Raw genomic sequence first — 15747 nt, 5'->3', positions numbered from 1 at the left:
ATCCATAGCCCCTGGAGTCAAATTGTTGTAGGCCACAGAAGCAGCTTCACTGTTTTTAGTAATTCTTTTTATGGCAAGTAAATGTTGCATATTTGAACTTATACATATTCTGTTTTACATGCATTTAAAATTTTTATATTCTGGATAGGATTTCGATTAAATAAAAAACAAGTTTAAAAATGTCGGCTTTGGTTCAGAGGTTTTAGAGACCTTCTTCCTGCTGGCCTCCTTACTGCTGCCTCGCCAGCCCCATATCTAGGCCCCGCTCTCACCCCTCATCCCCCTCCTCATGGCCTCTGCCAGTGTCCTGGGAACTCCTGATGGACAACCCACTGCTCCTGGGGGATGACACAGCTAAAATTGAACTGAGACTGATGCAGGTCCCCAGACTGTGGGGAAAAGGCTCTAACAAGCCTCAAGCCCACCCAAAGCTTCGGCCTGTTTTCAGAACCATAGACAGCAAACACTGCCTTACTGTGGGGAAGACAGCAGGCACGGGCTGCACACTCACCCTTCTTGGTGGCTTCAAAGCTGTCATGGAAGTGAATCCTCTGGATGTCATAGGTCAAGGTTGTATTGGGCAGCAGAGTCCTGTTCCTGTTGATGATGTTGGCAGAAAATCGAAATGCATGCTCCTCGGCGTTCATGACTTGGGCATTGGGGCCGTCTGCATACTCAAAGATTCCTCCTGCGAGAGATGGGTAAAATTGTGTGTGCTGGGAAAGGAGGGGTTGCTAACAAAGATGCTTGGCTCAGAAAGTTTAACGGGCAAGATCCCCCCCACCCCACTGTTCAATGATACCCTAAATAATTCCCATACACAGATATTGAGCTGGAGCATAAGAAATGTAAAAATCCTCCTAGGTCATTTCACTCAGCTAGCAAATTCCTGATAACAGAGACTGACAAACGGAGCCAAAAAAAAAAAAAAAATCACCAAATTATTAATATTGCTATGAAAATTCTCAAGAGAGTGCTAGCAAGTAGAATCTACCAGAATATTATAAGGATAACATATCATGACCATGAAGACTTGTATTCCAGAAATGTAAGGAAGATTCAATATAAAGAAAGCTATGAATATCATTCTATCATATCAATAGTTCAAAGGGAAAAACATATGACCAACTCACAAAATGCAGAAAAGCATTTGATAAAATGCAATACCTCCTGCTATTAAGAATGCTCAATAAACTAGCACCAGAAAAAAAGACTTCCTTGAAGCATCTTTAGCTCATTCAGCCTTTAATATCACACTAATGGTGAAACACTAGAAGCATTCTCACTTAAAAAAAAAAAAAAAAAAAAGGTGGGGATTCAAACCACAACATTAACCAATGAAATAAGAAAGAAAAAGAATTTAGAAGCATACCTTTTGGAAAGAAAAAAATTCTTATTTGCAAATGATATAAAAGCTTCCTAAAAACCCTTAAAAATATCCCTAAACATGAAAACTAGTAGGAACTACTAAAAGAGTCGAGTTAAATGGCCAGTTAGCACAAACTAATAGTGTTTCTTTATATCAGCAACAACCAGTAAGAAAACTTAATGGCAAAATAATTTCCTTTACAATATTAACGAAATATTAAATAACTAACAATCAACCAAATAACAAGCTTAAAATTCTAGAAATAAAAATGACAAAAAATACCTTAAATGAGAGACATAAAAGTAGACTTAATGAGGAAGCATGTCATGTTCCTGGATATTTATGTTCAAGGGTAGAGGTGTCAGTTTTCTCCAAATTAATTTTTCAGTTTAATTCAAATCCACTCAGAAGCATAGAAGGATATTTCTTTTACTTGGAAAAATGACTCTAAAATGCGTCTGGAAGACTAAACAGAAGATAACAGCCTAAAAAAAGATGAGAAGTGACTTGCACTGCCAGACTTAAAATATATCATAAAGCCAAAATAATTAAAACCATGTTCGAATGGCATGTGAAAACACAGATAGATTAATGAAATGAGATAAAAATCCCCCAGAAAGAGATTCAAGTAGAGATAAGTATTTAAGACATGATAAAGGTGGCTATTTCCAATCAGAAGGTAAAAGATGAATTATTCAGTAATTGTGCTGAGACAATTATTCAATTATTTGGCAGAAATTTAAGTTAGATTCTAATCTTAAGCCATATATCAAAGTAAGTTCCAGATGGGTTAAAGATAAAACGGCAAAAAAATAAGTGAAGAAAAGGAAGAAAGAGAACACTATAAAAGTACCAAAAATGTATAGGTGAATATTATATAATATTGAGGAGGAGGAGGCCTTCCCAGGCATTTCAATAAAGTCAGAAACCACAGAATAAAGATTGATGAAGCCCCAGGAAATAATATAAAACTTATATTTATCAAAACTACCATGAACAAAATTAAAAGGCAAACAACAAACTCGGAAACAAAATTGATAACATATATGGCAGTATAAAGGCTGATGTTCTTATTTTATAAAAAGCACTTAAAACTCAACAAAAAAGACAAACACTCTAACAAAAAAATGTATAAAAGGCAAGCATGGATGTTTCACAAAAGCAAAAAAATAATCATACAAAGGAACTGTTAACATATGAAGAAATTTCAACCTCCTTAATGATCCAATGAACTCAATTTAAACCAACAGTGAGATACTGGTTTTTGCCCATCCCATTGGCAAACATATAAAATAAATTATAACATCCAGCTTTGGTGAAGATATTTGGAAACAAACATTTGCTTAACTGTTGGTGGAAGTGGGAACTGGTACACCGGCCCTTCTTGGCGGCCGTTAAAAATATGTCAAAATCCTTAAAAATGCTCATGTCTTTGACGCAGTATTTCAGTTTCTAGAACTTGACTCCAATGATGGGCGCACAGACCATGTATGGGGAGAGGAACTAGAGAAGTCCAGCATCAGCAAAATAGTTGACAAATTGGAATTTGCTATATATTTCCTATAACAGTAAAAGTACAATGATTTGAGAATTATTCATGATATATTTTTAAGTGAAAAACAGAGGTTAGAAAGGAGATGCAATGTGACCCCACGTTAGAAGAGAAAGAATGGAAAGCAGATGAGGAGGAATTTATAGCATTGGCATAAAAATAGGAGACATTTCTAAACAACACTAGTGAATAGTCTTAGAATAGTGGTAGATTTATTTTGATCTTTGTGTTTTCTATATTTTCCAAATAAAACTTTACTTTTTCTTTCTTGATTCTTTTTAAAAATCAACTCTATCGAAGTATTATCTACATCAAGAGACTGCACACTATTCATCTTGTTTTAAGTGTCCGCTGATTTTTAGTAAATTTATTGAGTTGTGTGACCATCACCACAACCCAGCTTCTGACCATTTCCATCACCCCAAAAGCTCCCTTGTGCCCACTTACAGTCAATCACTGTTTTCACCCCCAGCCCCAGGCAACCACTCATTTATTTCTGCCTCTAGAGATTTGTCTTTCTGGACATTTCATATAAACAAAATGATGTAATACGCAGTATTCTGCATCTGGCTTCTTTCACTTAGCATAATGTTTTTTGAGGTTTACCCATGTTGTAGCATGTTTCAGTACTTCATTTCTTTTTATTGTTAAATAATATTGCTTTCTATGGATGTACCACATTTTATTTGCTCATTCACCACCAGTTGATGGGTATTTGGGTTGCCTCGATCGTTTTGAAAAAAATTTTTGAATAGTGAATGTTTTAAAAAGTGAACAAATAAATCTGATCCCGCCCAGTATTCCATCAGACTCACAATCTGTAACACATAGTGTGTTTGCATGTGAGTCTATGTGGGAGTATATGAACATGCCGAACACACGCATAAAACAAGACAAGAAGAATGCATCCCAAAACATGAATAAGGGTCCTCTCTGAGTGGTAGGATTATGGGTAACTTTGATTTCCTTCTTTGTGTTTTTCTGTATTTTTTCAAAAGTTCAGCAGTGAACATGTGTTATGTTTCTCATCAGAAAAGCCATCATGTGATTGTGTGTATGTGTTTAAAGGGAAATAAATGATCAAAATACCATATGACCCAGTAATTCCACTTCTAGGGATATAAATTTAGCTAAAGTTAAAGATACATAAACACATTTATGTATAAGGACATTCTTGACATGATATTGGAAAAATAGAAACAACTTAATGCCCCAGAGTAGAAGATTACTCAATATACCAAAACCCACCCATATGGCAGAACGACTGCAGGCATTAATAGTCAGGGTATAGGATAGCATGATATGGTGTCCAGGATTTGCTTCCAAATGATAAGGGCGGGGTGGATGTGAAGGGGGTAGGAACTAGGTTGTATGGGCCATGATTGCTGGGGCTGGGTGGTGGGTATGCAGGGACTTGTCATACCATTCTCACTCAGTGTATATGACAGACATCCTCCATAATAAAATATTCATTAAAAATCACAGTATAAATAAGACAAAAGTCACAAATAGTCTACGGCCATGCCACCCTGAACACGCCCAATCCTGTCTGATCTCAGAAGCTAAGCAGGGTCAGGCCTTGTTAGCACATGGATGGGAGACCACCAAGGAAGGCTAGGTGCTGTAGGCGTGTAAAAAAAAAAAAGTCACAAATAATGGCAGTACAATTAGCAAAGCATATAGCCCTCCTCTGTATCAGCAATAAACAGTGAGAAATTGTAAGGAAAAAAAAAAAAGAGAGACCCTATTCACAACAGCAACCACGAAAAAATAAAATAGTTTACAATAAATCTGAAATTCCTACATCAAGAAAACTACAAAACTTTACTGGGGAACATAAAAGAAGACTTGAATGAATGGAGAGACATAACTTGCTCCTGGAAGGGAAGGCTCAAAATTGTAAAGTTGTCAGTTCTCCTCAAATTAATTTATAAATTTAATGGAATTCCAATTAAAATCAGAAAGGATGTACCAGAAAGACATACACCAAAGTGTTAACAGTGGTTCTTTTTAGAAAGGAAAAAGATAATGGATTTCTTCTGCTTAGTGCTTTTTTTCCCCAAGTCTTCTGCATCGAGTGATAGCTTTGGTAATAAGGAAAAAAGCTTTAAAAAAATGCTTTTAAAGAATAGTTAATGACATAGGAAATGCTCATCCTCTCTTCCCCCACTCCCAAGCAACAAAATCATATTACAGTATGATACCTATTTATCAAACCCAAAGCACATACTAATATTTATAGAAAAAAGGTTGGAAGGATTTGTATCAACATGTTACCAGAGGGTATTTCTGGGTAAAAGGGGTTTATGGATACTTTTAATCTTACTCTTTGTATTTTCTTGATATTTCCAAATGATTTACAATGAATATGTATTATTTTTATTATTTTAAAATGTAGAAATTAAAGAAGAAAGCCTAGGGAGAGGACTTTTGCAGATTGCAGATCCCCACCCCAAATGAGGGTCAAAGGTCGAGGACAAAGCCATTTCCTAGGGCTTCACACCTTCCTGGCCTCTCACACCTAGGCAGGTGGGGAGGAGAGGAGAGAGAGGAGCTAATATCTCACAGTGGTGGTGACTGTGTCTCAAGGCTGGGGATGCAGGCTCAGTCTCAGACTACGATGCAGTTCCATAAACACCCATCGATCTCTGCCGTGGGCCGACCTGTCACTGGGTGTTGGGATACCAAGAGAAGTCGGCACTGGGCCTCTGCTCTCCAAGAGCGCTCAGCTGACAATAACCAATGAGTTCCCAACTCAGTCTCCAGCGGCAGCCACACCTCCGTCCAAACCCCAGCTCTATCCACTGGAAGAGTTGCTCAGTCTCTCTGAGTCTCAGTTTCCTCATCTGCAAAATGGGGAGCTTACTTCAAAGGGTTGATTCTTGCCAGGAAGAAAGAAAGCTAGTAACTAAATACAGGGCATGTGGCCAGGAGTTCTTACGGGAGGAGAGAAACAAAGCTGTTTAGAAAAACAAAATGAATTTTGAACTTCCACATTCTAGAGCGGAGGAGGACAAACTTTTCCTGTGAAGGACCAGGTAAACTTTGGCTTTGTAGGCCAGATGGCCCATTTAGCATGAAAGCAGCCATAGACATCATGTAAACAAATGGGTGTGGCTGTGTTTCAATAAACCTTTATTTACAAAAGCAGGTGGGAGGCCGGATTTGGCAATCCATAGACGGGCTGAAGTTTGTTCCTTGTTCTAGGGGGAAAGATACACTTTATCTCAGAGGTAAAAGCACCTAAAGGCCTGGAGAGAAAAGATAAGATTGTGATAGTACTAAATTGCTGTGCAAAAGAAACCGTGTGGGATGTTTGGTTTTTAAATGGGAAGGATGAGAGAGAAGGGCCTAACAGAAAGGCAATGAAGTGGGCCCAAAAAGGGGATGAAGAGGACGAGAATATTACCCTGGCCCAAAGGCAGGTGAGGGCAGTGAGAAATCCTCCACAGCAGGAAGGGGCCATGTTAGTCAGCAGTGATGCCTGCTGCTGAGTTTCCAGTTAGCCTGCCCTGTGCTGTCAATCAACTTCTTTACAGGAGTCCATTGTTTAGGAAAGTCTGCCACAGAAAACTGACACCAGCTTGTGCTCTTAGGGGAAAGGGAAGGAAGGTAGGCAGTGCCCAGCACAGGGTGAATCAGGGCAGAGAGAAGATAAGTCGTGCAGGAGGTAGAATGAGAGAAGAGATGGAAAATTCAGCAGAGAAGGAAGTTGGAGCAAGAAGTGATTAGGAGAAACTTGAAGCCATGGAGCATTCTCAGAGGTGAGAGAGGTCCCCCACCCCCGACATGTACCACAATGGAAGGATGGAAGTCATTCTACTTGAGCATATAAGGGCGAGATGACCCCCAAAGTTTAAATGTCTTGGGACACCCAGGCAGCAAATATCTGGGTACAACATAGAGGTTCAAAGAGTGCGTTGTGGACACAGCAAACCTGGGTTTGAATCTCGATTCCATTCATAAGTTGTCTTTTTCTCTAGAGAATTGTTCCCAGTTGAAGGAAGACACTTTGCCCAGGCGGTTACACCACTCGCCTGTGCCCTGGGGCAGTCTGCAGCCAATGACTAAAACTGAGGCTCCAAAAGATTGTCCCCTGCCTCAGGGCGGGGATAACTCTGTGGTGCATGTATGCTCCAGAGCCCCTCCCAACACTCCCCACATCATCACATCAGGCAAAGTCCAGATCTTACCTGAGGACATGCCTTTGCCCCCAGCCCTGCCCCCCAGCTTTGATCACTCCCTGAATGGCTTTTCCTAAAGAGCACCCTTCCCCTTTATCAAGCCCATGCATCCAAACCTCTGCCTCAGGCTCTGCTTCTAGGGGTCCTGACCTAAGATGGGGAGACATTTCTCCAGGAGGAGTATCGACCACTCTTACCCTTTAGTGCTTTTGGAGGAAGAGAAGGAGGCATTAACCCTCATCAACTGATATACTGTCAAGGGTTCTTCTTTCTCTCTTCTCCTTTTTGGGTCCTCTCACCCCTTTCCTTTCATACGAGGGGCTTCAGAAGCTCAGGGTCTGATGGGCCGGGGGTCTGATTCAAGCTCTGCTCCATGGAAGACAGGCTGCTTTGGGTCTTGGCTTCTGGAGAGAACAACCTGCCCCTCCCTTAGAGGCAGTTCCCCCATTCAACTGGCTCCTCTCCATTCTCTCCCTTCCCATACATTCCTCATGATCGTTATTTAAAGAGGCTAATAAGTAGGTTGGCACCGTTGATTAATGCATAATCTTAATCATGATTGCATAGTGTAATTGGCATTAATTTGAAGAGCCAGTTCATTATGAAAATAATTGTCACTGCTTTCTGCTTTAATAAAATGGAGCAGAGACACCGGGGCTGCTGAGGATATGGGATGGGGTATGAGTGTGTGTGTATGTCTGTGTGTGGGGTGTGAGTGTGTGTGTGTGTGTGTGTGTGTGTGTGTTTGTGTGTGTGAGTGAGTGATGGATCCCAGAAGATTGTGTGTGTGTGTGTGTGTGTGTGTGTGTCGTGTGAGTGAGTGATGGATCCCAAAAGATGTAAGTGGGGGTGGAAAACAGGTGCAGCTGGAACATTTCTTCAAACAAAATCTTGAGCGAAAGCCAAATGGGTAAAACAAATAATAACAATAATAATAACGACGACGACAACAACAACAAGAACGACTGATTCCATGTCAGAGATGATGCCGAATGCTTTCCTCCCACTTCATTTAATATGCACAAGAACCTCTACGGCAGCCACATTAGAGAGAAACTATTATGGCCCCATTTTACGTAAGAGAAAACTGAGGCCCAGGGAGGTTAAGGACGGTGTTAAGACTACTCAATGGCAAATTCTCCTCTATAACTAAAGTCAGCTTGCTAGAACCAATAGTTAAATTTTCAGGAATTTTGAAAGCCAGTTATTAAACCATTGGCAGCTTGAAATAGGCTACAGTATGCGTATTTCACACTACAGAAATAAGTAGATGCTATAAATTAGGACTTTTTTTCCCCAAAGAGTATGTTCACTAGCCTGCCACTGCCCAAACCTATTTCCATCATCTGGGATCTTACAGACTTGATGCCACAGTTACTGAGAAGGGTCTGTAGCCCCCAGGGCTCTGCCATGAAGACCACTGCTCAAACCTAACCTCATCCACAGACAGTGGAACTCAGGGTGAGGGTGGAGGGAGAGAACTGTCTGTGCCAACTGGAATCGGCTTCCTGCTTGCTCCTTTTACTATGAGATATTGCTATATGTTTTGAGAAACATTCTGAATACTCTAAGGATAAATGCCCATATTTTTAAGATTGCTTTTCCTATATTTCTGGAACTGCGCCCAAATGGTGGGATTTCCCTGCCTCCCAGGTGAGCATGCTATGGTGGCCTGTGTCAAGTTGAATGTGACCTCAAAAACCAGGAGGAAGGGTTGTCACTGCTGCTCTGCCACACCTCATTGTTCAGAGCAAGGGTCCTGCCACTCCTCCCCATCTTCTGGGCAGATGGCCCTAGAGGTCCCCCAAGGCACAGGTCCTAGGCAGATGGAACAGAAGGCTCAGTCCCTTGCTTAGTTAAGCCCATGACCTCATGACTTTCTAGGGCTGGTCTGGAGTCTGCTGAGATTTTTCTTTCTCTTGAACAACTTTGTGCTCTTGGCCCTTGCAAAGGCAGCCTGGCCAGCCCAGCTCTGAGCTCAGTGAGCCCGGAAGACTCAGGCAGGGCCTACAGCATGCTACCACCATCTGTCTGGCAGCAGAATCCCAGGAGACACTCACGAACCCAGCACCAGGTCCAGGCACCCGCTGTCCTCTGGGGCCTGAGTGTGCTCTTTCTTTTTTAGTCTGCTTTGTCCTTCTTAGGAAGTTTTCAAGGTGTCATAGAGATTAACTGAGATGTTGATCAGTGAGATTGTTGCTAACGGCCCCTTCCCAGGGCCCCCTGCCTGTCTGTTCTGATCAGGGTTCTCTCTACTCCTTGCCAGGGTCCCTGTGGCTCTGTACAGCTCATGAGTTGGAAGAACCAGGCTCTGCTCTCTGCTGCATCTTGGTCGGCTCTTCAGGGGCCATGGCAGTGCCTTGGAACTTGCTTTTTGGGCCTCTCTATGCCCTCGTCTCAGGAGGAAGAGGAGTAGGGGAACAAGTTGGCTGGCTTTCCCAGCTGGGAAAAGTATGTGGTTATAGAAGGTGAGCAGTGCCCAGCAGACAAGGCCCAGGGATGGGCTTTCTGAGGTCATGGGAAAGGAAGGGGAGACAAAGAGTATATGTGTCTCCTCTTTTGGTCGTTTACTCATTCAGTCACCCACTCACTCATTTGATCATTCACTATGTTCATTCATTCCCCAAGCAGTTTATGGACTATAACTGTGAACAAGGTACTATGCTGGGCACTAGGTGAGTCAAGAGAGACTATACATACTCCCAGCCCTTCAGGAGCTCAGGTTAGAAGAAGAGCTGAGAGGAGGGGCATGAAGGAAAACACTATAAGGGTAAAAACTCTCCATGTGATAAAAGTGGCCTACAAAGCCGGGGAGACTCAGAGAGGAGAGTGTGAAGGAGGTCTTCACAGAGGAAGCAGCATCCGACCTGCTCAGAGCTGAGCTGTGCAGGGAACATGGCAGCCAGTGGGAGAGAGGCTGGCTTCGGGTGGGGACCGGGGGCATGAGGACTTGTGCTGGGACTGGGCCAGTGAGGAGAAGGAGGGCCCAGGCAGGGCGGGAGCGTCAGGCCTTGCTTTTCTAGGACCGGGCAAAGATGAGATGAGGGAGAGAGGTGAGAGAGTGCATGGAAGATGACCCCGAAGTCTGAGTGATGAGGGCAGTGTAGTCCAGCACGTGGACTCTGCAGCCAGACGGCCTGTGTTTGAAATGTCCCCACCGCGTTTCAGCTGTATGACCTTGGGCAAGTCCCTTTACTGCCCTGTGCCTCTGTTTCGTCATCCAAAGGTGAGGATATTAATAGCACGTACATCATAGGGCTATGCTGAGGCTTAAATGGCATAAATCATCTAAGGCACAATGTAAGCACTCAATAAGAGTAAAACATTATTATACGGTGACAGGGAAGCTGGGGGCAGCGCTTTAACTGAGACGGGGGCATCCAGAGAAAGATCAGATCTCAGAGGAGGATGTGCATTCATGTGGGGTCCCAGGGGAGGGGCTCTTGATTGAGTCCCGGGGCCTAGTGGCAGTTGTTTTAATTGATCTGGTGATATGTGGCACTTTGTCTGTACAACTCAGGGACACGCAAGTCAAATATTGCAGAATCGACTGTGTTGGGAGGATGGCTGGAGGCTCCCGTGCTGCCCAGAGACCCCGATGACCGATGGGCTGTCATCAGGTGGAGGAACAGGAAGCAGAGCTGCTGGGGAAAGGGCAGGAACGGAGGCTGCAGAGGGGCCCAGTGAACAGTGAGCGCCCTTGCCAAAGGGGCTGGAGGATTGAAGATACAGAATCACCAGAGACATTGGCAGAGCTGTCCCACCTCCTAGATGGGCAGAGCCATCGCCCAGCCCACCCTCACATACACGCCCACACAGAATGGCCAGCCTTGAGCCTGGCATTTCAGCCTCGTCTGGGTGCAGCCTGACCTCTCTCCAGCCTCGGCTCCTCCGGGCAGCAAGTCCACCACCCACACTGCCTTCTCACCCTTCCCTTCATGCCCTTGGCCCTTCGCATGTGCTCTTCCTCTGCCTGGATTACCCTTCCTTCTTTCTCTATTTCATCCTTGCAAACCGGGCTTCCATATTTCTCATTTGAGCCTTGCAGCAGACACTGTCCTTATGCCCTTGTCCCACCCCAGAGGCTACCTGCACACATTTCCTCTGCTCTCACTGGGCATCCTCCAGCAATGGTGGCAGTGGTGTGGCCATCACAGGACAGGCCACAGGAGCAGGGAGTTAAGAACTCAGCAGTAGCCTTGGCTGAGGAGGCAGGGAGCAGGTGAACAAACCCCAGCCTCCTTGCCCCTGAGAGGCACGATTTCAAGGCACGATCTACAGGTTCTCAAAGGGCCCAGCAGGGCTGAGCCCAGTCACCCACAGTGTGACCACCTGCTCACACACCTTCATGGCCTTCCCTCCCTTTCCTGTGCATCCCCAAGCTTCCTAGAGTCACCTCCCAGAGAAACTAATCCTGTCGCAGGGCCTGCTTTGGGGGTCCCCGACTAAGTCACCTTCCTTGAGTTCTGAATTCACCCTCCTCTGTACCCTCGCACGTGTTATGACATGTCATGTGCCTCCCTCTTCCATTAGGCTGTGGTCATCTGGAGGGTGGGGACACACCTTAGCTGTCTTGGCATCTCTTTCCTGTCCCCAGCACCTAACACACTATCTAGCACAGAGAGGATGTCAAGACATGCTTGTTAAATAAATCCATATATAAGAGCACATGTGTGTGCACATACACATACTCACTCTGCTTGTTTTAAAAAGCGAATTCCAGTTCAGAACTTTGATACTTCAGTGACAAAGCAGAAAACACAGAAAAAGCCTTCAAACCATCTGCTATGAAGATCCCCAGACAAGAGGCCACCAGGTCCTGCAGCTTTCAAATCTTGGCCTTCACCCCTGACCCGCAATAATCGGCTCTGACTAGGCGAGGAAACTGCAGCTCAGGTGCCCTCAGTAGGCACCTTTCCAGGCCCCTGCCCCTTGCATGGATAGATGAGTGCCATGTGCCTGCTTAATACACCTGCGTGGCTATAGAGAGAGGACTTGGTTCTCCCTGTTTGGGGGTGGATTCTACAACCCAACTGTGGGACACATGCTCCATAGCGGTGTCAGCATCTGCAAGTTAGCCCTGCCTCTGGCGGTCCCAAAGTGCCAGCCTATCCATCCACAGCCCTACTCTGAAAATGCCAGGAGGCCCAATCTAAGGCCACTCCAGATATGGCGTGGGCGGAGGCCAGGGGCAGGGGGAGCAGAAGCCAGGAAATTAGCAGAGGAGAAAGAGGCAGCCCGTTCTGCATTATTACTCCCATCCTCATCTGTTTTAAATATCAATTGCTATGCAGGTTAAATACTTATTCAGATGCCTTTTAGCTGAAAAGCAAGTTAATTGATCTCTGGAGATCCTGAATGAACAGTGAAGAAACTGCACTAATTATAGAATCAACTTCCACTTCTCTATTTTGTTTTGTTTCTTCTCTGACAATACTGCTGGAGCAACAGAAAGGGGCCTGCTGGAGAAAAATGCATGTTGTTTTTATTAGGCTGCAACAACAAACACAGCCTGTCCCCTCCCCCTCCCACCACAGGCCCCTGACTCTGGGATGAGCTCTCCCAGGAGGCCCACCTCTCCCAGGTGGGAGCTCTCCAAGGCAGGATTTCACGCTGCTGAAAATATCAGTGCAGTTCACAATTGGCCAGAATCCAACACGGTTGTCTGCCCTCAGCACGCCCACCCTGCAGGCCCTCCCCACCCCTCCAAAAAGCCCCCACAACATAAACGGTGCTAAAACCGCTTCGGGTCCACTTCCTGTTGACCTCCTCTGATCTCCGCTGGGGTCTTAAATCCTGACTTTGTACTGGCCTCCTAGAAAGACAGTACAGCCCAACTTCTCTTCGGCATCCTCCGGTCCCTTCCACAGCTTCCTGCTCACCAGGGAGGCCCCACGATGCAGCCCCATGGTGCCTGGACCATAGTGCGGGAGCCTGGGGTACCTCTGGTGGTAACAGTAGATTCCTCTTTCCTGCCTGGGGAGGCGTGTCCTTTCGCTCTCTCTTCTTACCCTGCCCAGGTTCTGACTCTATCCGCTATGCTGCCTTGGGTAGAACAGAGAATGTCCCCTCCAGCTGGAGGGACCACCATGTCCCTGCTATTGCAGTGTGCAGGCAGGCTTGAGAAACTAGAAGTTAAACAGGGCTGAGCAGGGCTTTTATTCCTGCAAGGTGCAGAGCAAGAAATAGTTCCCAAACTTCCCTGACAACCAGGAAAATTTTTATCCGCAGAGCATCTCACCGGAAACACACTTTGAGAACCGCTGTGTTACAGTGATTTGGGCAAAAGTTTTTTTTCTTCTGAGGTGTGAACTATTTGAAGTCAGGGCTGGAGCCTTGACCTCTCAGTCCACCCCACACTCCTGGTCCCCAGCCCTGAGCGCCAGAGACAAGAAAGAGTGAAGAAAGTATGACAGCGAAAGTGTTCGATCTACTTAGCACCAGGGGCCCAGGGTGACAGATTTGTTACTGGATTGATTTTGGGACACCAGTGACTGGATGTTTAAACACAGCTTAGAGGTGTGATTACTCCACTGGGCTCTTATTAGCATGCGTGTGGGCGTGCACACACGTACCTGGGCACACATCTCACCTGGGTGGTGGCACAGCAGGGAGGAAAGCGTGGGGAGCCAATTCATTAGCCTGGTGCTTTGTGCCTCTCTCCCTAAGGCATTGGGTTGAAATAAGAGATCTGGCTTAATTATGATCATTAGCAAATGTGATTCCTTGCATCTTCACAAGCCCTGGGCTCCTACAAAGGAATTCCCAGTGACCTTGTCTCCACACTGCTGATAGAGGCTACGTTCATCCACTCAATCCTTCTCTCATTCAACAAACACTCAGGAAACACCTCCTGGGGGTCAGACACCGGGCACATGGCACATAAACCGTAGGGAGACCTCTTCCCTCCTAACACCTTGTTTATTTCCCCAAAGCTCTTAATGTTGATCTCTGGGGTCTTAAATCCTGACTTTCTGCCCCACAACCCCCACCACTAGAATATAAGCTCTTTGAGCATACAGAGCTTGTTCATCACTTTCTCTCCAGTGCTAAAGAGTGGCTGGCACATAGTAGGCATTTGATATAGTTCTCAACTGTAAATCAATATGTATAAAACATGTAAGTATAAGCAAACATGAAATGGCTAAACAGCAAAACTCCAGGGAGGTGACGCAGGGTTGGCAGCTTTTAACCAGAGCTGCTGCCTCAGGGCGGCAGAAGGGGACACCACAAAAAGCAAGAATATAATTTGGGGCTTTTAAGCGGTGGCGGGAGGGATTCATTATAGAATCATCCAGATCAGAAAGCTGAACACTTTTTGCCAAAAGCCAGCAAGACTCACCATCCCCTCTAGTCACAGCTGCTCAGAAAGCCCAAGGCAGTTTATAACAGACAGGACAGCAGGTACCTTCTCAGAACTGGAGCAAAGTTGCGATCTCAAAATCGGCATGGACTGTCAGCAGCTATGGAGGAATGAAGTAGCTTGAATTTTTAAAATATAGGTTGAAAGTAACCATCCGCTAAACTCTGCACTTTGAAAGAATGGAAAGAGAGAATTTTCTGCAAAACTGTCCGGTGTGGATGAGCAGGGGGACCAAGAGCAGTTTGGGAGTCACAGTAACAGCAACGGGAATAGGTCACACCTACTGAGCCTGCATTCTAAGCCTTCCCCATTGGCTCATTTCATCCTTACAACAACAACTCTAGGAGATGGATTTTACTATGACTCTCATTTTTTTCAGAGGGGGAAATGGAAGCTCAGAGAAGTTAGCGATTTGTCCAAAATACACAGCTTTTGCAGACCCAGGAGTCATGCTCTGCTCTGGTTTGATTCAGGAGCCTAAGATTGTAAACAGTATACTGGTGGTGAAATAGAGCATCTAGCCCAGAACCGGTACGGAACCTCCTTCCTAAGCCTCATCTGGGAAAGGATCTCACCCGGTAGTTAACACCAGCACTGAGGGTCTTTAATTCTGTAGGTTATTCATAGATTAGTGTTACCAGATTTATGTTTAACTCTTTAGTAAATGGTATGAGGTTCTCATTCTACAGTATGCACTGTCATTTCCAAGTCATTCTTTCATTGCCTTAAATGGTTATAGTTAACAATGACAACAACAAAAACTTCAAGTGCTTCCAAGTAGAGAAAATTATGCCATGAGAATATAACAGGTGAAATGTTATTTTCCAAAAGGACGAATCACATAAGCGCCCCTTCCAGAATGGACCCTGTTCATGTCTGAGTGGGTTGTCTGTCGTCCTCGCCCAGGAGAGGGGCGATGTGCATCACTCTCAAATACATGTCACCTTTGATGAGAGGCTGGCAGCCTCTAGGCTGTGGATAAGACACAGGCATTTGTCTGGGTGAGGCTCGCTGTCTTGTCATCTATCCTAAGTCTTCCACAATATCTATAACCCGACATCTCTGTAATCAAATACAGCAGGTCCTCAAATAGCTTCATTTTGTTCAAGGTCATTTCTTTTATAATAATGAGATGCTGTACAAACTTATCTCTTGTTTATATCAATTAGCCTATGGTAAAACTGGCTTCGTTATACATCATTTCACTGCAGTTCTAAGAATCTATCGATGATGTTAAGTGAGGACTTGCTGTGCAGTATTCCCCCTGCTGCAAACCTAC

General features: G+C 44.7%; 1 protein-coding gene and 1 pseudogene across 1 annotated transcript in view; one reads left to right on the top strand and one right to left on the bottom strand.

Moving 5' to 3' along the window:
• Nucleotides 1-15747, bottom strand: part of GRIK3 (glutamate ionotropic receptor kainate type subunit 3) — a 207375-nt gene that overhangs the window by 79827 nt on the left and 111801 nt on the right. The window contains exon 2 of the mRNA XM_006924232.1: nt 512-688. Coding sequence (XP_006924294.1) covers nt 512-688 — 177 coding nt within the window. The remainder of the gene's footprint in view (nt 1-511; nt 689-15747) is intronic.
• Nucleotides 4433-4551, top strand: LOC112473042 (annotated as a pseudogene).

The sequence above is a fragment of the Pteropus alecto genome, unplaced genomic scaffold (genome assembly GCF_000325575.1).
Source record: "Pteropus alecto unplaced genomic scaffold, ASM32557v1 scaffold39, whole genome shotgun sequence".
NCBI classification, from domain to species: Eukaryota; Metazoa; Chordata; class Mammalia; order Chiroptera; family Pteropodidae; genus Pteropus; species Pteropus alecto.
The sequence above is the reverse complement of the archived record's forward strand: the minus strand, read 5'-3'. Positions and strand labels throughout refer to the sequence as shown.